Source organism: Chlorocebus sabaeus, chromosome 20, assembly GCF_047675955.1.
Source record: "Chlorocebus sabaeus isolate Y175 chromosome 20, mChlSab1.0.hap1, whole genome shotgun sequence".
Lineage (NCBI taxonomy): Eukaryota > Metazoa > Chordata > Mammalia > Primates > Cercopithecidae > Chlorocebus > Chlorocebus sabaeus.
This window is the reverse complement of record NC_132923.1, coordinates 121,002,220-121,023,367: the sequence shown is the minus strand read 5'-3', so window position 1 is coordinate 121,023,367 and position 21,148 is coordinate 121,002,220. Positions and strand designations below refer to the sequence as shown.

At 44.4% G+C, this 21,148-nt stretch overlaps 1 protein-coding gene across 3 annotated transcripts in view; it reads left to right on the top strand.

The window, feature by feature from the left end:
- SPEN (spen family transcriptional repressor) overlaps window positions 1-21,148 on the top strand; it is a 98,842-nt gene that overhangs the window by 74,363 nt on the left and 3,331 nt on the right. For all 3 annotated transcript variants that reach the window (XM_007980411.3, XM_007980415.3, XM_007980414.3), the window contains 6 exons: window positions 50-201; window positions 3,133-3,258; window positions 3,607-3,720; window positions 5,073-5,186; window positions 6,481-6,581; window positions 12,072-20,238. In XM_007980411.3, the coding sequence (XP_007978602.3) occupies window positions 50-201; window positions 3,133-3,258; window positions 3,607-3,720; window positions 5,073-5,186; window positions 6,481-6,581; window positions 12,072-20,238 (8,774 nt within the window). The remainder of the gene's footprint in view (window positions 1-49; window positions 202-3,132; window positions 3,259-3,606; window positions 3,721-5,072; window positions 5,187-6,480; window positions 6,582-12,071; window positions 20,239-21,148) is intronic.

Below are 21,148 nucleotides of genomic sequence, written 5' to 3'. Positions count from 1 at the left end.
CATTAAAATACTCTCTCTTCTTTTCACTCGGCCCCCATTCCACTTACAGAAACGGAAAGTGAAAATGAATTTCGCCCGTTGGATGAAAGGATAGATGAATTTCACCCCAAAGCAACAAGAACTCTCTTTATTGGCAACCTTGAAAAAACCACTACTTACCATGACCTTCGCAACATCTTCCAACGCTTTGGAGAAATTGTGGTATGTTGCTTTTACTATGAAAACAATTTTAGGTCTTTGTCATAACACATAAAGCATATAGTACAGATTATATTTGGAAAGGTGATGTTTAATGGTGTAATGAATATTGCTGTGTGCTTTTAGCTCTTGCTAAAAGATAATCCAGAGAAACCCATTGGGTATGGTTCTATATATGTGTGTAAAAATGTAATATATGTCCTTTGTTTACACATACATAATTTCTTGTTTTTTTTTTTTTTTTTGAGACAGTGTATCACTCTGTCTCCCAGCCTGGAGTGCAGTGTCATGATTATGACTCAAGGCAGCCTCAACTTCCTGGGCTCAAGTGATCCTCCCACCTCTCAGTCTCCTGAGTAGCTGGGACTTACAGACGTGTCCTACCATGCCCAGCTAATTTTCATGGTTTTTTCTAGAGGTGGTGTTTTGCCGTGTTGCCCAGACTGATTCTTACCCAATTTTTATCTTTGTTCTTTGGGTTCTGTTTTAATGCCATCTCTAGTCCTGTGGATTGAAAGGAAAATCTGGAAGAGAAAAATATTTGTAAAAATGAAGCAGCAGGCTGAGCATGGTGGCTCACGCCTATAATCCTAGCACTTTGGGAGGGTGAGGTAGGCAGATCACTTTGAGCTCAGAACTTTAAGACCAGCCTGGGCAACATGGCAAGACCCTGTCTCTACAAAAATACAAAAATTAGCTGGGCGTTGGTGGCTTGCTTCAGTAGTCCCAGCTACTCAGGAGGCTGAGGCTGGAGAACCACTTGCGCCCAGAAAGCAGAGGCTGTGGTGAGCCAAGATCACGCCACTGTACTCCAGCCTGGGTGACAGAGTGAGACCCTGTCTCCAAAAACAGAAGCAGCAAATTAGCGTATGATTGTTTTGTGATCACAGTGCACATCAGAAATGCCTTGGGGATTGCTAGAATATGGATGTCGTCTGTTAGCAGTTCAGTTCTATTAGGAAGTTTTAATTTGAATCATTTATTACATAAGTCATTGTTAGATTAAGGGGTACAAGAAGTTTTCTGTTCCTTCATGACTCAAAATTGGAGTCAGTTTAAAAATGCAAATATTTTGGTCACAGCTTTGTAATCTTAGGATATACTGTTATTATTTTTTTAGACAGAGTTTCACTCTTGTAACCCAGGCTGGAGTGCAGTGGCACGATCTTGGCTCACTGCAACCTCTGCCTCCTGGGTTCAAGCGATTCTCCTGCCTCAGTCTCCTGAGTAGCTGGGATTACAGGCGCCCACCACCATGCCCAGCTAATTTTTGCTTTTTTTTTTTTTGAGACAGAATTTGGCTTTTGTTGCCCAGGCTGAAGTGCAATAGCACAATTTTGATTCACTGCAAACTCCGCCTCCCGGGTTCAAGCAATTCTCCTGTCTCAGCCTCTGGAGTAGCTGGGATTACAGGCGCATGCCACCACACCCGGCTAATATTTTGTATTTTTTGTAGAGACGAGGTTTCACCATATTAGTCAGGCTGGTCTCGAATTCCTGACCTCAGGTGATCCCACTGCCTTGGCCTTCCAAAGTGCTGGGATTACAGGTATGAGCCACCACACCCGGCCTAATTTTTGTATTTTTCAGTAGAGACGGGGTTTCACCGTGTTGGCCAGACTGGTCTTGAACTCTTGACCTCAGGTGATCTGCCTGCCTTGGCCTCCTAAAGTGGTGGGATTACATGTGTGAGCCACCACGCCCGGGCTGGGATATATCATTTTGTAAGATATCAGCCTTTCTTATCTCCTCAAAATCTTTCATAGAATTGTAACTTCTGTAGAAATCTGCACATGCCTTCTTTCTTGGTTCAGCCACAGCAAACTTATAGAGAACCGCAACCCCCAATTAATGCTCCAACAATATGATATTACAGATTCTTGGCCAGAAACTCACACATCTGAGGTTTCATCAAAGCACTGGAAGCCCTGGTAGTTAGTTTTATTGTCCTTGATAGGTATGTCAGCCTCACCCCAACGTCCTTCTTGGCTGATGGAGAAATGAATGACCTCATTTTCAATTATTTTGATTTGCCAAATTCTTTTGGTTTTGTGGGAGTAGCATATACTCTTAATTGCAGTTCTACTGCCTACCTAGATGGGTGGTGTGGAATTCAGTAGCCTATGTGGGCTCCAGCTCCTTTTGTCTTTAGACAGTTATCTGTTATTTATTTATTTGTCTTTTAATTTTAAAGGTTAAAGAACAAAGATGTATTAATCTTCTCAGATATCATATTTTATTTATTTATTTTTGAGACAGAGTTTCACTTTTGTCACCTGTGCAATGGTGCGATCTTGGTTCACTGCAACCTCTGCCTCCTGGGTTCAAGCGATTCTCCTGCCTCAGCCTTCGGAATAGCTGGGATTACAGGCACGTGCCATCATGCCTGGCTAATTTTTTATTTTTAGTAGAGACAGGGTTTCACTGTGATGGCCAGGTGGGTGTCGAACTCCTGACCTCAAGTGATCTGCCCGCCTCCGCCTCCCAAAGTGCTGGGGTTACAGGCGTGAGCCACTATGCCCACCCAGATATCATATTTTAAATGGCCTGGCCCCTAATAACAATTTTAGATATTACAGAAGGGAATTATTTCTTAGGACTTCATTAAATAGCCTGCCTTTTCTTTATTATCATTAAGTTTCTCTTAATGCTGTTAATAGGGATTTTAAATTTTGAATTTTGAATTGCAATGCTGTTGTTCCTCTGCAGAGAGCTTCACATGGGAAGGATTTCATGGTTTGTGACAGCAAATGCTATGTGTTTTACAGCAGACTACTAACTTACTGTTGTATTAAGGTGTACAATTTTTTTAACTAAGTAAATGATGATTGAGAACATAACTTTTTTGAGAAATAAATACCCTACATGGACTTGATTCGTTCTAATTTATTTTCTTGGACATATTGGTAAGTCGTATTCATTGTTTTTTTTCAGGATATTGACATTAAGAAAGTAAATGGAGTTCCTCAGTATGCGTTTCTGCAATACTGTGATATTGCTAGCGTTTGTAAAGCTATTAAGAAGATGGATGGGGAATATCTTGGAAATAATCGCCTCAAGGTAAGTGAATTTGCATAAATTATTGTGCTGTTATGATTTGTTTTTTAAGATTTGAAGGGTTTTTTTTTTTTGCATATGCCTTAGTATTTAAGATCCCAGTAAGACAGATAACCATAAAAGTGATATACTTCTTTGCATTCCTATCCTATTATATACTATAATCTGATTAATACTTGATCAGCCAGGCAGGATTGCTTTTTTGTAAATTTCAATTTAATTTTAACCAGATGGTTCCCACTTGAGATGTTGATTTGATAAGATTCCTATAGAAAACCAGTTTTCTCAGAATTCTGTAGTTGAACAGTAATTGTGAACTTTACTAATAGAAATTTTGCTTTTTGTATTCAGCTGGGTTTTGGAAAGAGCATGCCTACAAACTGCGTGTGGCTAGATGGGCTTTCTTCAAACGTGTCAGATCAGTATTTAACACGACATTTCTGCCGATACGGGCCTGTGGTAAAGGTAGGCGGGAGGTTTTGGTGTGTGGTTCAGACTTCTGACTCCCTCGTCTTGGTGTTCTCTCCCTTCAGTCTCAATTGCTAGCGTTGCCTTTTTCTTTAATAACTAGCACATTGAAATTATGTTTGCTAAGATTTGGTCAGTAAGGGCATTTGCATCTGTTGCCTTAAGTTGTGAGTATTTTGAAAAACTATTTTGAACCAGCCAAGGTGATTAATTTTGAAACTATTCTCATAGTATAGTTAAATAGAATGAAATAGAAATGTTGCTTAGGGATTTTTATAATTTTATCTTACATTGAAATTAGATAGTCTGATTATATAGTTGTTCACATTTACACTAAATAGGTAATTAGACTTTTTTAAATGAGCAGAAGTTCACACAACAGAATATTCATCTAACCAATGTTTTTTATGTAATACATCCATAAGCAACAGGAAAAGGGTCTCTAGACCCAATTCAGTGTGTGAAGGTAAAGCCTTGGTTCCTTAAAACTGTGTTTACTCTGTGGTAGGTATATTGTATAGCCTTGACAATACTTTATTTTTTTTTAATTAATTTTTTTTTTTAATTGAGTCAGAGTCTCACTCTGTCACCCAGGCTAGAGTGCAGCAGCGGGATCTCAGCTCACTGCAACGTCCGCCTCCCAGGTTCAAGCGATTCTCTAGCCTCAGCCTCTTGAATAGCTGAGATTACAGGTGTGTGCCACCACGCCTGGCTAATTTTGTATTTTTAGTAGAGATGGGGTTTTGCCATGTTGGCCAGGCTGGTCTCAAACTCCTGACCTCAAGTGATCCATCTGCCTCGGCCTCTCAAAGTGCTGGGATTACAGCCACCGTTCCTGGCAGAAAATACTTTAAATGTAGGTTTTGTTGTTTAGAAAAATACACATCTTAAAGATTGCCTGTATAAAAAAATCCATAGCCTTAAGACAGTTGTGCTACTTGTAGCCAAAATTCACAGAAAATCTTTGTTACTCTTAATTTTTCCTTCCTTTCAAGGGTGTTTTTTGTTGTTGTTGGTTTTGCTTTTTTGTTTTCAGCCAAAACAAGACGAACGCTTACTGAAATACAATATAGTGGTTTGTAAACATAGAAAACAAAGTAAAATACAGAAAAACAAAATAAAGGCATAATATCTCAAGCCATAATGTCTATGATTCTAAACCGTCCCTGCACATTTTCATTTTGTATTCACTACAATGTGCATCACACTTTTTTTTAAAGTAGAATAAAATATACAAAAAAATATATTTTCTCATCAGTGTCCTTGTGACTTAGGATTTTGTTGGGACTGACACTAAGTCCAGTGGATGAGGCTCTTATTTCTTTTTTGTTTGTTTGTTTGTTTTACAGGTGGTGTTTGACCGCTTAAAAGGCATGGCCCTGGTTCTCTACAATGAAATTGAATATGCACAAGCAGCTGTAAAAGAGACCAAAGGGAGAAAAATCGGTGGTAATAAAATTAAGGTGTGCAGAATGACTTTAAACAGAAGCAAAACAAAGTCCTATTTAAATCTCACCCTCTTGGGCCTGGCATGGTGGCTCATGCCTGTAATCCCAGCATTTTGGGAGGCCAAGGTGGGTGGATCACCTGAGGTCAGGAGTTCGAGACCAGCCTGATGAACATGTTGAAACCCTATCTCTACTAAAAATACAAAAAAAATTAGCCGGGCGTGGTGGTGCATGCTTGTTAATCCCAGTTTCTTGGGAGGCTGAGGCAGGAGAATTGCTTGAACCCAGGAGGCGGAGGTTGCAGTGAGCCAAGATCATGCCATTGCACTCCAGCCTGGGTGACAGAGTGAGACTCCATCTCCCAAAAAAAAAAAAAAAAAAAAAAAAATCTCATGCCGTTAGTAACTAGCATTTTGTAGACTGCCAGCCTGCCAGCCAGGGGAGTGGTTTACAGGACATGTATGCTGTATCATTAGTGTTTAAGGGGAATATTACAATTTTATGCTCAGCTACTTGTGGGCACAGCATCTTTAAACCATTAGCCACAGATCCTTCCCTAAAAATCCTCTCATTCAAAGAAGTGCGCCTCTCAGTGTCTGGGTGCTGATACTCACACAGACACTCTCAACGCAGGCTCAACCACAGTCACCCATGGGTGTCTGACACCCAGGGCCTCATAGTATCAGTCCGGCATCCTGAACATCTTTCTTTCCTTTCCTACTCCCCTGAAGAGTGGGGTAGCCACTGAAAGCATAATTTTATGTCCAGTGTATGTATTTAAAAACTTGTGTTCATGGTAGTTTGAAGGAATTTATGCACTTAATAACTATGGTTGTTAGGTTGAAAGTAGTATTTTAAAAATAAGATGATAAGATAATTGATAGCTGATGGACATCATGTGCTTGAATAACTTTGAGGCCCAGCTGTGAGTAAAGTTTAAAATGTTCATCCATATTTTGTTTTATATTCTAACTGTAGTTTTGGCAACAGAGATTGCTGGATTTAGTTGATCTGATTACTTAATTGCCATTTCAGTTTTCCATTTTGCTTTTTTCACTCCACGATTGGATTTGAAACTTTATAAATTTCATTCCTTTATCACGATTTATACAGAATTTGAGAGATTTCAGGTTAATAAAATATAGTTTCAGTGATGAGGACTGTTTTATCTGAGATGCATTGCTGTTTCCTGACATTTTCTCAGAAGGGCTATGTTGTGAAGAATTTTCAAATTTGGTAACATTTTTCCATCATTAAAATTCGAAACTTGCATCAAACACCTCTTTTTTTTTTTTTTTTTTTTTTAAAGGTGGATTTTGCAAATCGGGAAAGTCAGCTGGCTTTTTATCACTGCATGGAGAAATCTGGTCAAGACATCAGAGACTTTTATGAAATGTTAGCCGAAAGAAGGTATGTATTTTAAACTTATCAGTGTAGCTTGAGTTTTAATACAGAAACTTAAGATGGCATTAAATTTTATTTTTCACTCTTTACCCTCCTTTTATATTCTAGAATAGAGAACGCTTCTCTTTTATCACTTCATATGGAAACACAGGTTTATTTTTGTGAATTCAGTTTTCAGGTGATTCCTATGGGTTTGGAGCAACCTGTCTGGATTTCTCACTGAATGCTCCTAGAGCTTGAGTTACTGTTTTGCCAGGTGATAATGTACTTTTTTTTTTTTTTTTTTTTGAGACAGGGTCTCACTCTGTCACCAGACTGGAGTGCAGTGACATGATCATGGCTCACTGCAGTCTCTGCCTCATAGGCTCAAGTGATCCTCCCACGTCATCTTCTTGAGTAGCTGGGACTACAGACACTTGCCACCACGCTGGAGTAATTTTTGTAGAGACGGGGTTTCTCCATGTTGTCCAGGCTGGTCTTAAACTCCTGGGCTCAAGTGATCTGCCTGCCTTGGCCTCCCAAAGCGCTGGGATTACAGGTGTGAGCCACCGCACCTGGTCTGCTTTATGTGCCATTAATCATAAATACAAATCATCTCGCTTACAGTTACTTCTTAAAGTAAATGTATTAATATATGTTAGAGTGCATTATAAACTGTTAAATGGCTACATATTTAGTAATGACAACATCCAGGTTGTCACCACACATGTGCTCATACATTTAACTAAAACAAACAAAAACTTCCAAAAGAAGATCAAGAGCTTTATTTTAAAGTTGAATCTCTTAAATATTCAAAGTGAATCAATAAGCCAAACCACACGTCAACTGGCAACTGTGGCAATGTGCAGAGCAAACCTGATTTCCCCTTGTTAATACTTTCAGTTATGGTTATGTAGTATTTAATACCTTTTTCTGCTGAAATATAGTAAAGAATATAGTAAAGACTGAAATATAGTAAAACATCTTAAGATAATGTCACCAGATCTTCAATAGCTGATTACTTCTGAAAATGGAAATTTGGTCCATATGATCAAGCTGTTTTTCCAGACATGCCTCTGATTAAGTTTTCTGGAATGTTCCCACTAGGTCTCCACCCCTGTACATACATGTTAGACAAAAAGTTTGTGTGAAAAACGCCTTTAGACACTTGAGTTCAAAGTATGAAAAGGGCTCCATGGCAAGATGAGCCAAGTCAGGGTTGCGCTACCATAAGCCCTGTTGAATGCATTCCCTTTCTACTACCTCTTCTTGCCATTTCATTTTTGTTTAAGTGATAGCAAGTATTAATATATATTAATTCATTTCTTAGTGGAATATTGTACAATAGTCATTGAATACTTGGTGCCTTTTTTTTTTTTTTTTTTTTGCGATGGAGTCTTGCTCTGTTGCCCAGGCTAGAGTACAGTGGTGCCATCTTGGCTCACTGCAACCTCTGGCTTCCAGGTTCAAGCAATTCTCCTGCCTCAGCCTCCCGAGTAGCTGGGACTACAGGCGCATGCCACCACGCATGGCTAATTTTTGTATTTTTAGTAGAGATGGGGTTTCACCATATTGGTCAGGCTGGTCTTGAACTCCTGACCTCGTGATCCGCCTTCCTTGGCCTCCCAAAGTGCTGGGATTACAGGTGTGAGCCACAGTACCCAGCCTACTTGGTGCTTTTTAAATGAAAAATGCTCCCTATGGCCAAATTCTCAAAAGCTCAAACTTGTCAGGTTTTGATGGTTTCTCACCAGATCAGAATCCAAATTACAAAGCTTCAGAGATCAACACTCCTTTAGCTAGAAAGTCAGGCTTGATAGGCTGTTTTCTCAGTTGTGTGAGTGTAAGAGAGAGCGAGAGTGAGTGTAAAATTGTGTGGCCACATGCAAGAGAATGTGTGTGTCTTATGTCAGGAAAGGAAAAACTTCTCCATCCTGGCTTCCCAAGTAGCACTTTGAAGTAATTGTTAATACAGTAAATGCTTACAAGAAATTATCTATATGTGAGTAGAAAGCATCCTGGAGGCCTACTTGCACTTAAAAACATAGAAAATCCATTAAAATCCTCTGTGTACATTAAATATTTTAAAACAGCAGTTTTGTAAGGGTTGAATAATGTAATGTGGATGTTACTTTTTGTATATTACTACTTAAAACCTATTTTTTTTTTTTTTTTTTTTGAGATGGAGTTTTGCTCTTGTTGCCCAGGCTGGAGTGCAGTGGCGCGATCTTGGCTCACCACAACCTCCGCCTCCCGGGTGCAAATGATTCTCCTGCCTCAGGCTCCCGAGTAGCTGGAATTACAGGCATGCGCCACCACGCCTGGCTAATTTTGCATTTTTAGTAGAGACGGGGTTTCTTCATGTTGGTCAGACTGGTCTCAAACTCCCAACCTCAGGTGATCTGCCCGCCTCAGCCTCCCAGAGTGCTAGGATTACAGACGTGAGCCACTGCGCTCAGCCAAAACTCATTGTTTTTTTTTTTTTTTTTAGTGATGAACTAACTGACTTTGGGTTTGTTCTGTGGTTTTTCTCATGGTTATTTATCCTTCTCAAATGGCGGTTATCTCCTCATGAGGAAGCAGGAGGGTGTGGGACTTCACTGTGACCCAGGTTTGTCCCGTGTGGTTTCAGTCGGCAGTGCTTATGGAATGCATTTCTTGCGTAGACCTTGAGGATCTTTGCCTCTTCTATAGAATGGAAGTTATCTCACTAAATAGTTGATGCATGAATGAAAAAAATGCTTTAATGCTAATGATAATTCAGCTCAGGAATGCAAATAACAGCTGTATTTGCACAGGGCTTTCCCATTTTCTGAGTAGTACTTCATTTGATCCGTCACATACTCTGTCATGTAACCCTTTTTATGGAAAGAACTTTTGCTAATAAGGTCACAGGCCACTAAGGGCCTAGGCTGGGGATAAACCTAGGGTTCCTACCTGCTAGTGTATTGAGCTTACCCTTTACCATAGTGGTTCTCGAGATGAATTTACAGGGTCACATTGTGATTCAGATGACATCTACTTATGGTACTTTGGATACTGTTTGGTTTTGTGAACCGAGTTCTCTCTGAACCTTTCTGCAGTTCCTCAGTGTCCCCGTACATGGTCCAAGTGCCAGTTGTGTTGTCCCTACTTAAACTGTTGAATTCTTTGAGGGCAGGACTGCTTATTTCTTTTGTTGTCATGGGGCCCAGCAAAATAAATATTTGTTAAGCTGAACAGTGCTCCAGCATGAATGTTTATACATATATTTCTGCCCTCCAAAACTTTTTTTCATGTTACTGTGTTTTAAATTTTTATTAATTATTATTATTATTATTATTATTTTGTAGAGATGGGGTCTCGCTGTGTTGATCCTGTCAGTCTTGAACTCCTGGCCTCAAGCAGGCTTCCCAAAGTGCTGGGATTACAAGCCTAAGCTACCATGCCTGGCCCATATTTTTAGATGTAGTTTTAGTTTGCTTAATTAAAAAGATACCTGGATACTGTGTTTTTAAAATATGACTCAAGCCTACCATTAATATGGGCAGTAAACTAATGACCATTCTAGGTGTCTTATTCACTTTATAATATTAGAAGGTATATAATGTGTTCACCTTCATGTGGAAAATACATCCCCAAAGTATGTATTTATGGTGGTAATGAGTTAAATTAGCCTGATTCCATGCCTAGTAACAGTTATTTATGAGCTGGCTGGTCAGTATTTAGACAAGGAATCTGATTCCCATGGAGCTATGGAAGGATCATCTTGAATCCAGTTAAACCAAATGTCATAGATACACAATAAAGTATTTTCTTTGAACGGAGAAAGTTCAATATAAGTACATACAATAGGCCAGACATGGTGGCTCATGTCTGTAATCCTAGAACTTTGGGAGAGGCGGGCAGATCACCAGAGGTCAGAAGTTTGAGATCAGCCTGGCCAACACAGTGAACCTGTCTCTGCCAAAAATGCAAAAAATTAGCCAAGCGTGGTGGCGCATGCCTGTATTCCCAGCTACTCGTGGTGGTGGGGTAGGGTGGGGTGGTGGTGAGGCAGGAGAATCCCTTACACCCCAGAGGTGGAAGTTGCAGTGAGCCGAGATTGTGCCACTGCACTCCAGCCTGAGCTACAGAGTGAGACTCTGTCTCAAAAAAAAAAAAAAAAATATATATATATATATATACACACACACACACACATATATAGATATAGATAAAATAATGTGTTATCGATGTTTCCGGTGTTGGAATGTTCTGTCTAGATGCTTTGTTTGCTGTTCAAAGGAGTTGGAACATTATTTAGTAGCAGCTTTGATACATTTTTCTAAAGTTCATTCTCTCAACAAATAGTTGAGTCCTTTGAGCCAAGTGCTGTTGTAAGAGCTAGAGAAATTTTGGCCAAGAAGACAAAGCCTGTAACTTCATGGGGATTGAGTTCTAGTGTTCTTTCAGTGAGCTGCTAATGGTAATAGTGTCTAGAATGAGCCAGGTGTATCTACGTGAGAGAACAAACATTGCTGAGAATGAACAAGTGAAGGAAGTAATTGGCCTCTGTTACAGGTGTATTTAATTTCATATAATATATGTTCTTGTGTGTAAATTTAATCCTATTTTGAATGCACCAGACAGGTCCCTGTGGGAGAAAACCTGTGGTGAGTTCCTTAAAACTGGAGGAGTTCTCTCACGGTGCTTGCAGTCACCCTGGTTTGTTAGTTGGCAGCCTAGGGGAAAGTGACATTTACTGAGGCCAAGTGCCTGCCTAGGATTATGCTAGGAAAGTTTTTACAGATATTATCTTAATCTTTTTAAGAGCTTTATGAGGAAAAGCTACCATCATTTTATGAGTGAGGAGACTGAGTTCAGAGAGTTTAACCAGGTTCCAGTGTATTTTTTAAAAATTGTGAATTAGAAGTATTACCAGTATCATACAAGTCACATAGATGGTAAGATTTTAGTTAAAATTTTTATCTGTTTTTCTAAACAGTGGATTTATTTCCCAAGTTGTGGTAAGAATATCTTTTTATTATTCTATATAGTAATTTTGTGGGAGACTTAGGAGTGTGGGGATATTGTCCAGTAACTAGTGTCTGCTTTGTCACACGCCGGAGTTACCAGAAACATTAAAAAAGGGTTGAATCACCACTGTCCAATAGAAGCATAATGTAAGTTATATAAGTTCTGTGTATGTAATTTTAAATTTTCTAGTAGCCACATTAAAAAGACAAAGTGAAATTAATTTTCTTTAATATATCTAAAATGTTGTTTCAACATATAATCGGTCTAAATTGTTGTTTTTCTATAAACTATGTCTACAGAATTGAGTGTGTATTTTACACATCTCAATTTAGCTAGATTTCAAGTGCCTACTAGCTACTTGAACCTATAGTGGATAACCACTACAAATTAATCGTTTCACAAATGATTAAATAATGTCAAAGATTTTTTAGAAGTGGGAATTTCTGATTTCATGTGTATGATTTCATGCATAAGTGATGAGGAAACAAAAGAACTAATATCTTTGTTATTTTTTGGCAGAGAGGAACGAAGGGCATCCTACGACTATAACCAAGATCGTACATATTATGAGAGTGTTCGAACTCCAGGCACTTACCCTGAGGATTCCAGGCGGGACTATCCAGCTCGAGGGAGAGAGTTTTATTCAGAATGGGAAACTTACCAAGGAGACTACTATGAATCACGATACTACGATGATCCTCGGGAATACAGGGATTACAGGAATGATCCTTATGAACAAGATATTAGGGAATATAGTTACAGGCAAAGGGAACGAGAAAGAGAACGTGAAAGATTTGAGTCCGACCGGGACAGAGACCATGAGAGGAGGCCAATTGAACGAAGTCAAAGTCCAGTTCACTTGCGACGTCCACAGAGTCCTGGAGCGTCTCCCTCTCAGGCAGAGAGGTTGCCGAGTGATTCTGAGAGGAGGCTTTACAGCCGATCCTCAGACCGGAGTGGAAGCTGTAGCTCACTTTCCCCTCCAAGATATGAGAAACTTGACAAATCTCGTTTGGAGCGCTATACAAAAAATGAAAAGACAGATAAAGAACGAACTTTTGATCCCGAGAGAGTGGAGAGAGAGAGACGCTTAATACGGAAGGAAAAAGTGGAAAAGGACAAAACTGACAAGCAAAAACGCAAAGGAAAGGTTCACTCCCCTAGTTCTCAGTCTTCAGAAACCGACCAAGAAAATGAGCGAGAACAAAGCCCTGAAAAGCCAAGGAGTTCTAATAAACTGAGCAGAGAGAAAGCTGACAAAGAAGGAATAGCAAAAAACCGCCTAGAACTCATGCCTTGCGTGGTTTTGACTCGAGTGAAAGAGAAAGAGGGAAAGGTCATTGACCACACTCCTGTGGAAAAGTTGAAAGCCAAGCTTGATAATGACACTATTAAATCTTCAGCCCTGGACCAGAAACTTCAGGTCTCTCAGACGGAGCCTGCAAAGTCTGACTTGTCTAAACTGGAATCTGTTAGAATGAAAGTACCAAAGGAAAAGGGGCTTTCAAGCCATGTTGAAGTGGTGGAGAAAGAGGGCAGGCTTAAAGCCAGGAAGCACCTCAAGCCTGAGCAGGCTGCAGACGGGGTAAGTGCTGTGGATCTGGAGAAGCTGGAAGCAAGGAAAAGGCGCTTTGCAGATTCCAATTTAAAAGCAGAAAAGCAAAAACCAGAGGTCAAGAAAAGCAGTCCCGAGATGGAGGATGCTCGCATGCTTTCAAAAAAGCAGCCTGACGTATCCTCTAGAGAGGTCATTCTGCTGAGGGAAGGAGAGGCCGAAAGAAAGCCTGTGAGGAAAGAAATTCTTAAAAGAGAATCTAAAAAAGTCAAACTGGACAGACTTAATACTGTTGCCAGCCCCAAAGACTGTCAGGAGCTTGCCAGTATTTCTGTTGGGTCTGGCTCAAGGCCCAGCTCAGACCTACAAGCAAGACTGGGAGAACCAACAGGTGAATCTGTGGAAAATCAAGAAATCCAATCAAAAAAACCCATTCCCTCAAAACCACAGCTCAAACAGCTACAGGTATTAGATGATCAAGGACCAGAGAGAGAAGATGTTAGGAAAAACTACTGCAGTCTTCGTGATGAAACACCTGAACGTAAATCAGGCCAAGAGAAATCACATTCAGTAAATACTGAAGAAAAAATTGGCATTGACATCGATCACACACAGAGTTACCGAAAACAAATGGAGCAGAGTCGTAGGAAACAGCAGATGGAAATGGAAATAGCCAAGTCTGAGAAGTTTGGCAGTCCTAAAAAAGATGTAGATGAATATGAAAGACGTAGCCTCGTTCATGAGGTAGGCAAACCCCCTCAAGATGTCACCGATGACTCTCCTCCCAGCAAAAAGAAAAGGATGGATCATGTTGATTTTGATATCTGCACCAAGAGAGAACGGAATTACAGAAGTTCACGCCAAATCAGCGAAGATTCTGAAAGGACTGGTGGTTCTCCCAGTATCCGACATGGTTCCTTCCATGAAGACGAGGATCCCATAGGCTCCCCTAGGCTAATGTCAGTAAAGGGGTCTCCTAAAGTAGATGAAAAAGTCCTCCCCTATTCTAACATAACAGTCAGGGAAGAGTCTTTAAAATTTAATCCTTATGATTCTAGCAGGAGAGAACAGATGGCAGATATGGCCAAAATAAAACTATCTGTCTTGAATTCTGAAGATGAACTAAATCGTTGGGACTCTCAAATGAAACAAGATGCCAGCAGATTTGATGTGAGTTTCCCAAACAGCATAATTAAGAGAGATAGCCTTCGAAAAAGGTCTGTACGAGATCTGGAACCTGGTGAGGTGCCTTCTGATTCTGATGAAGATGGTGAACACAAATCCCACTCACCCAGAGCCTCTGCATTATATGAAAGTTCTCGATTGTCTTTTTTATTGAGGGACAGAGAAGACAAGCTACGTGAGCGAGATGAAAGACTCTCTAGTTCTTTAGAAAGGAACAAATTTTACTCTTTTGCATTGGATAAGACAATCACACCAGACACTAAAGCTTTGCTTGAAAGAGCTAAATCCCTCTCTTCATCTCGTGAAGAAAATTGGTCTTTTCTTGATTGGGACTCCCGATTTGCAAATTTTCGAAACAACAAAGATAAAGAAAAGGTTGACTCTGCTCCAAGACCTATTCCATCCTGGTACATGAAAAAGAAGAAAATTAGGACTGATTCAGAAGGGAAAATGGATGATAAGAAAGAGGACCATAAAGAAGAAGAGCAAGAGAGGCAGGAATTGTTTGCTTCTCGTTTTTTACACAGCTCAATCTTTGAACAAGATTCCAAGCGATTGCAGCATCTAGAGAGAAAAGAGGAAGACTCTGACTTCATTTCTGGTAGGATCTATGGTAAGCAGACATCTGAGGGAGCAAACAGCACAACTGATTCCATTCAAGAACCAGTAGTTCTGTTCCATAGCAGATTTATGGAGCTCACACGAATGCAACAGAAAGAAAAAGAAAAAGACCAGAAACCCAAAGAGGTTGAGAAACAGGAAGATATAGAGAATCATCCCAAGACCCCAGAATCTGCTCCTGAGAGTAAAGATGCAGAACTAAAAACTCCACCTTCCGTTGGGCCTCCAAGTGTCACAGTTGCAACTCTAGAGTCAGCCCCATCAGCACTAGAGAAGACCGCTGGTGACAAAATGGTAGAGGCGCCTTTGGTAACAGAAGATAAGACTGTGGAGCCAGCCACCGTCTCAGAAGAAGCAAAGCCTGTGTCTGAACCTGCTCCTGCCCCTGTGGAACAGCCGGAACAAGTGGACCTGCCCCCAGGAGCAGACCCCAATAAAGAAGCTGCTGTGATTCCTGCAGGTGTTGAGGAAGGTTCATCAGGTGACCAGCTGCCTTATCTGGATGCCAAGCCTCCAACTCCCGGGGCCTCGTTTTCCCAGGCAGAGAGCAATGTAGATCCAGAGCCTGACAGTACCCAGCCACTTTCAAAACCAGCTCAGAAGTCTGAGGAGGCCAGTGAGCCAAAGGCCGAAAAGCCAGACACCACTGCAGATGCTGAGCCTGATGCAAACCAGAAAACTGAAGTTGTTCCTGAGGCTCAGCCCCCAGCTTCTGAAGATTTAGAGGTTGATCCTCCAGTTGCTACAAAGGATAAAAAGCCAAACAAAAGCAAGCGTTCAAAGACCCCTGTTCAGGCACCTGCAGTGAGTATCGTGGAGAAGCCCGTCACAAGGAAGAGTGAGAGGATAGACCGGGAAAAACTCAAGCGGTCCAGTTCTCCTCGGGGAGAAGCACAGAAGCTTTTGGAATTGAAGATGGAGGCAGAGAAGATTACAAGGACTGCTTCTAAAAACTCTGCTGCAGACCTTGAACATCCCGAACCAAGTTTGCCTCTTAGCCGAACAAGGCGCCGTAATGTAAGGAGCGTCTATGCAACCATGGGTGACCATGAAAACCGCTCTCCTGTCAAAGAGCCCATTGAGCAACCAAGAGTGACCAGAAAGAGATTGGAGCGAGAGCTTCAGGAGGCCGCGGCGGTTCCCACGACCCCTCGGAGGGGAAGGCCTCCAAAGACACGCCGGCGAGCCGATGAAGAGGAGGAGAACGAGACCAAGGAACCTGCAGAAACACTCAAGCCACCTGAGGGATGGCGGTCCCCACGGTCCCAGAAAACTGCAGCCGGTGGTGGCCCCCAAGGGAAAAAGGGAAGAAATGAACCGAAGGTGGATGCTGCACGTCCTGAGGCCACCACTGAGGTGGGCCCCCAAATAAGTGTGAAAGAGAGCCCCACGGAACCCAAGGCTGCTGAGGAAGAGGCAGGGAGGGAACAGAAATGTGACAGAAAAGATGCTGGCACAGACAAAAATCCCCCTGAAGCCGCCCCTGTTGAAGTTGTAGAGAAAAAACCGGCCCCTGAAAAAAACTCCAAATCAAAGAGAGGAAGATCGCGAAACTCCAGATTAGCAGTGGACAAATCTGCAAGTCTGAAAAATGTGGATGCTGCTGTCAGTCCCAGGGGGGCTGCAGCACAGGCAGGGGAGAGGGAACCCGGGGTGGTGGCAGTCTCCCCTGAGAAAAGTGAGAGTCCCCAAAAGGAGGATGGTTTATCGTCCCAATTGAAAAGTGATCCAGTTGATCCAGACAAGGAATCAGAGAAAGAAGACGCGTCTGCCTCTGGACCGTCCCCAGAAGCCACCCAGTTAGCCAAGCAGATGGAGCTGGAGCAGGCCGTGGAACACATCGCAAAGCTTGCTGAGGCCTCTGCCTCTGCTGCCTATAAGGCAGATGCACCAGAGGGCCTTGCCCCAGAAGACAGGGACAAGCCTGCACACCAAGCAAGTGAAACAGAGCTGGCTGCGGCCATTGGCTCCATCATCAATGACATTTCTGGGGAGCCAGAAAACTTCCCAGCACCTCCACCTTTTCCTGGAGAATCCCAGACAGATCTGCAGCCCCACGCAGGTGCACAGGCGCTGCAGCCTTCTGAGGAAGGAATGGAGACGGATGAGGCTGTATCTGGCATCCTGGAAACTGAGGCTGCTACAGAATCTTCGAGGCCGCCAGTCAATGCTCCTGACCCCTCCGCAGGCCCAACAGATACCAAGGAAGCCAGAGGAAATAGCAGTGAAACCTCACACTCCGCGCCAGAAGCCAAAGGGTGTAAAGAAGTGGAAGTCACTCTTGTTCGGAAAGACAAAGGGCGCCAGAAGACAACCCGATCACGCCGCAAACGGAACACAAACAAGAAAGTGGTGGTGCCTGTAGAGAGCCATGTCCCTGAATCTGACCAAGCTCAAGGCGAGAGTCCTGCTGCAAATGAGGGGACAACACTACAGCACCCCGAAGCCCCACCGGAAGAAAAGCAGAGTGAGAAACCCCATTCCACTCCTCCTCGGTCATGTACTTCTGACCCAAGCAAGACTCCCTCCACAGAGAATTCGTCCCAAGAAATCAGTGTTGAGGAAAGGACTCCAACCAAAGCATCTGTGCCCCCAGACCTTCCCCAGCCCCCCCAGCCAGTGCCGGTGGATGAGGAACCTCAAGCCAGGTTCAGGGTGCATTCCATCATTGAGAGTGACCCTGTGACCCCACCCAGCGATCCAAGCATCCCCATACCCACACTGCCTTCTGTAACTGCAGCAAAGCTTTCATCTCCTGTCTCCTCTGGGGGGATCCCACATCAGAGCCCCCCTACTAAGGTGACAGAGTGGATCACAAGGCAGGAGGAGTCACGGGCTCAGTCTACTCCATCTCCAGCTCTTCCCCCAGACACAAAGGCCTCTGACGTTGACACCAGCTCCAGCACCCTGAGGAAGATTCTCATGGACCCCAAGTATGTGTCTGCAACAGGTGTCACTTCCACAAGTGTCACTACGGCCATTGCAGAGCCTGTCAGTGCTGCCCCTTGCCTACATGAGGCCCCGCCCCCTCCAGTTGAATCTAAAAAGCCTTTAGAAGAAAAAACAACAGCTCCAGTGACAAACAACTCTGAGACACAAGCCTCGGAGGTGCCGGTAGCTGCTGACAAGGAAAAGGTGGCTCCAGTCATTGCTCCCAAAATTACCTCTGTTATTAGCCGGATGCCTGTCAGCATTGACTTGGAAAATTCACAGAAGATAACCTTGGCAAAACCAGCTCCTCAAACCCTCACTGGCCTGGTGAGTGCGCTCACTGGCCTGGTGAATGTCTCCCTGGTCCCAGTGAATGCCCTGAAAGGTCCCGTGAAGGGCTCTGTGACCACACTGAAAAGTTTGGTGAGCACCCCTGCTGGACCCGTGAACGTCCTGAAGGGGCCTGTGAATGTTCTTACGGGGCCAGTGAATGTTCTCACCACTCCAGTGAACGCCACGGTGGGCACAGTGAATGCCGCCCCAGGCACGGTTAATGCCGCGAGTGCAGTGAATGCCACAGCAAGTGCAGTGACCGTCACAGCGGGTGCGGTTACTGCTGCATCTGGTGGCATGACGGCCACAACAGGCACGGTGACAATGGCAGGGGCAGTGATTGCGCCGTCAGCAAAGTGCAAACAGAGAGCGAGTGCTAATGAAAACAGTCGGTTTCACCCAGGGTCCATGCCTGTGATCGACGATCGTCCAGCAGACGCAGGCTCAGGGGCGGGACTGCGTGTGAACACTTCCGAAGGGGTTGTGCTCCTGAGTTATTCAGGGCAGAAGACTGAAGGCCCACAGCGGATCAGTGCCAAGATCAGCCAGATCCCCCCGGCCAGTGCAATGGACATTGAATTTCAGCAGTCGGTGTCCAAGTCCCAGGTCAAACCGGATTCTGTCACAGCATCGCAGCCTCCATCCAAAGGTCCTCAAGCTCCTGCAGGCTATGCAAACGTGGCCACCCATTCCACGTTGGTACTGACCGCCCAGACATATAACGCCTCTCCTGTGATTTCGTCTGTGAAGGCTGATAGGCCATCATTGGAGAAGCCCGAGCCTATTCACCTCTCAGTGTCCACGCCTGTCACCCAGGGAGGCACGGTGAAGGTTCTCACCCAGGGGATCAACACGCCCCCTGTGCTGGTTCACAACCAGCTGGTCCTCACCCCAAGCATTGTCACCACAAACAAAAAGCTTGCTGACCCCGTCACCCTTAAAATTGAGACCAAGGTCCTTCAGCCGGCCAACCTGGGGTCCACGCTCACGCCCCACCACCCTCCTGCTCTGCCCAGCAAACTGCCTACAGAAGTAAACCATGTCCCCTCGGGGCCCAGCATCCCAGCAGATCGAACTGTCTCCCATTTGGCAGCTGCAAAGCTAGACGCTCATTCTCCTCGACCCAGTGGACCCGGGCCGTCCTCATTCCCAAGGGCAAGCCACCCTAGCAGCACTGCCTCCACGGCGCTCTCCACCAATGCCACAGTCATGCTGGCTGCAGGCATTCCAGTGCCCCAGTTCATCTCCAGCATCCACCCAGAGCAGTCTGTCATCATGCCACCCCACAGCATCACCCAGACTGTGTCCCTGAGCCACCTCTCGCAGGGCGAGGTGAGAATGAACACTCCCACGCTGCCCAGTATCACCTACAGCATCCGGCCAGAAGCGCTTCACTCTCCTCGGGCTCCGCTGCAGCCCCAGCAAATAGAGGTCAGGGCCCCACAGCGTGCCAGCACCCCGCAGCCAGCCCCAGCTGGCGTGCCTGCGCTGGCCTCCCAGCACCCTCCCGAGGAGGAAGTGCATTATCACCTTCCCGTCGCTCGAGCCACAGCCCCTGTGCAGTCAGAGGTACTAGTCATGCAGTCTGAGTACCGACTGCACCCCTATACCGTGCCGCGGGATGTGAGGATCATGGTGCATCCACATGTGACAGCAGTCAGCGAGCAGCCCAGGGCCGCGGATGGGGTCGTGAAGGTGCCACCAGCCAGCAAGGCCCCTCAGCAGCCAGGGAAGGAAGCTGCCAAGACACCAGATGCCAAAGCCACCCCCGCCCCTGCCCCCGTCCCTGTCCCTGTCCCCCTCCCTGCTCCTGCCCCTGCCCCTCACAGTGAGGCCCGTATCCTCACAGTTACCCCCAGTAACCAACTCCAGGGGCTGCCTCTGACCCCTCCTGTGGTGGTGACCCATGGGGTGCAGATTGTGCACTCCAGCGGGGAGCTGTTTCAAGAGTACCGGTACGGCGACATCCGCACCTACCACCCCCCAGCCCAGCTCACACACACTCAGTTTCCTGCTGCTTCCTCTGTTGGCCTGCCTTCCCGGACCAAGACAGCTGCTCAGGTGAGCCAGCCAGGTATCTCCCCACTGTCTTTTGGGCATGTGCTTGTGGGGCTCAGCAGGCTTTTAAGCAAAGATGTGTTAAGGAAATCAGGGGCCAGGTGTGGTGACTTATGCCTGTAATCCCAGCACTGTGGGAGGCCCCGACAGGATGACTGCTTAAGCCCAGGAGTTCGAGACCAGCCTGGGCAACATGGCAAAACCCCATCTCTACAAAAATACATATATATATGTAAAAATTAGCCAGGTGTGGTGGCACACACCTGTGGTTTCAGCTACTTGGGAGGCTGAGGTGGGAAAATCGCTTGAGCCCTGGGGGCAGAGGTTGCATTGAACCAAGATTGTGCCACTACGCTCCAATGACAGAGTGAGACACAGTCTCAAAAACAAAACAAAACAAAAAACACCAGCCGGGCGTAGTGGCTCACGCCTGTAATCCCAACACTTCGGGAGGCCAAGGGTGGCAGATCACTTGAGGTCAGGAGTTTAAGACCAGCTTGGCCAACATGGTGAGACCCTGTCCCTACTTAAAGAAAAAGAAATCCGCCTTTTGGTAAAGATAGTGGTTGAGTACAAGTGAACTGGTCAGCTAGTTCCTAAAGATGTTGATCTTTTCATGAGTTTAAAGAGCTTTCTTAGTCCTGAGATGAAAGAATTAGATTATATCATGGGGAGCTCTGCATGTGGGGAGGGAGCTCTTGCTGGGTGGTGTCAGTGGGAGGCAGGTAATCAGGGATCTCTCCTTACCTGGAACCCTGAGAGCAGCTCCGTTGATTCAGGCTCCTTCTGTGGGCCTGACTTAATGGGAGATGCCATATCTTACCTTTTCGCTATGGCCCTTTGAGTCATTTGTTGGGCCCAGTGTCTTGTGCACAACAGACTGACTCTGTCCCTTTGCCTTCCTTCCCAACCC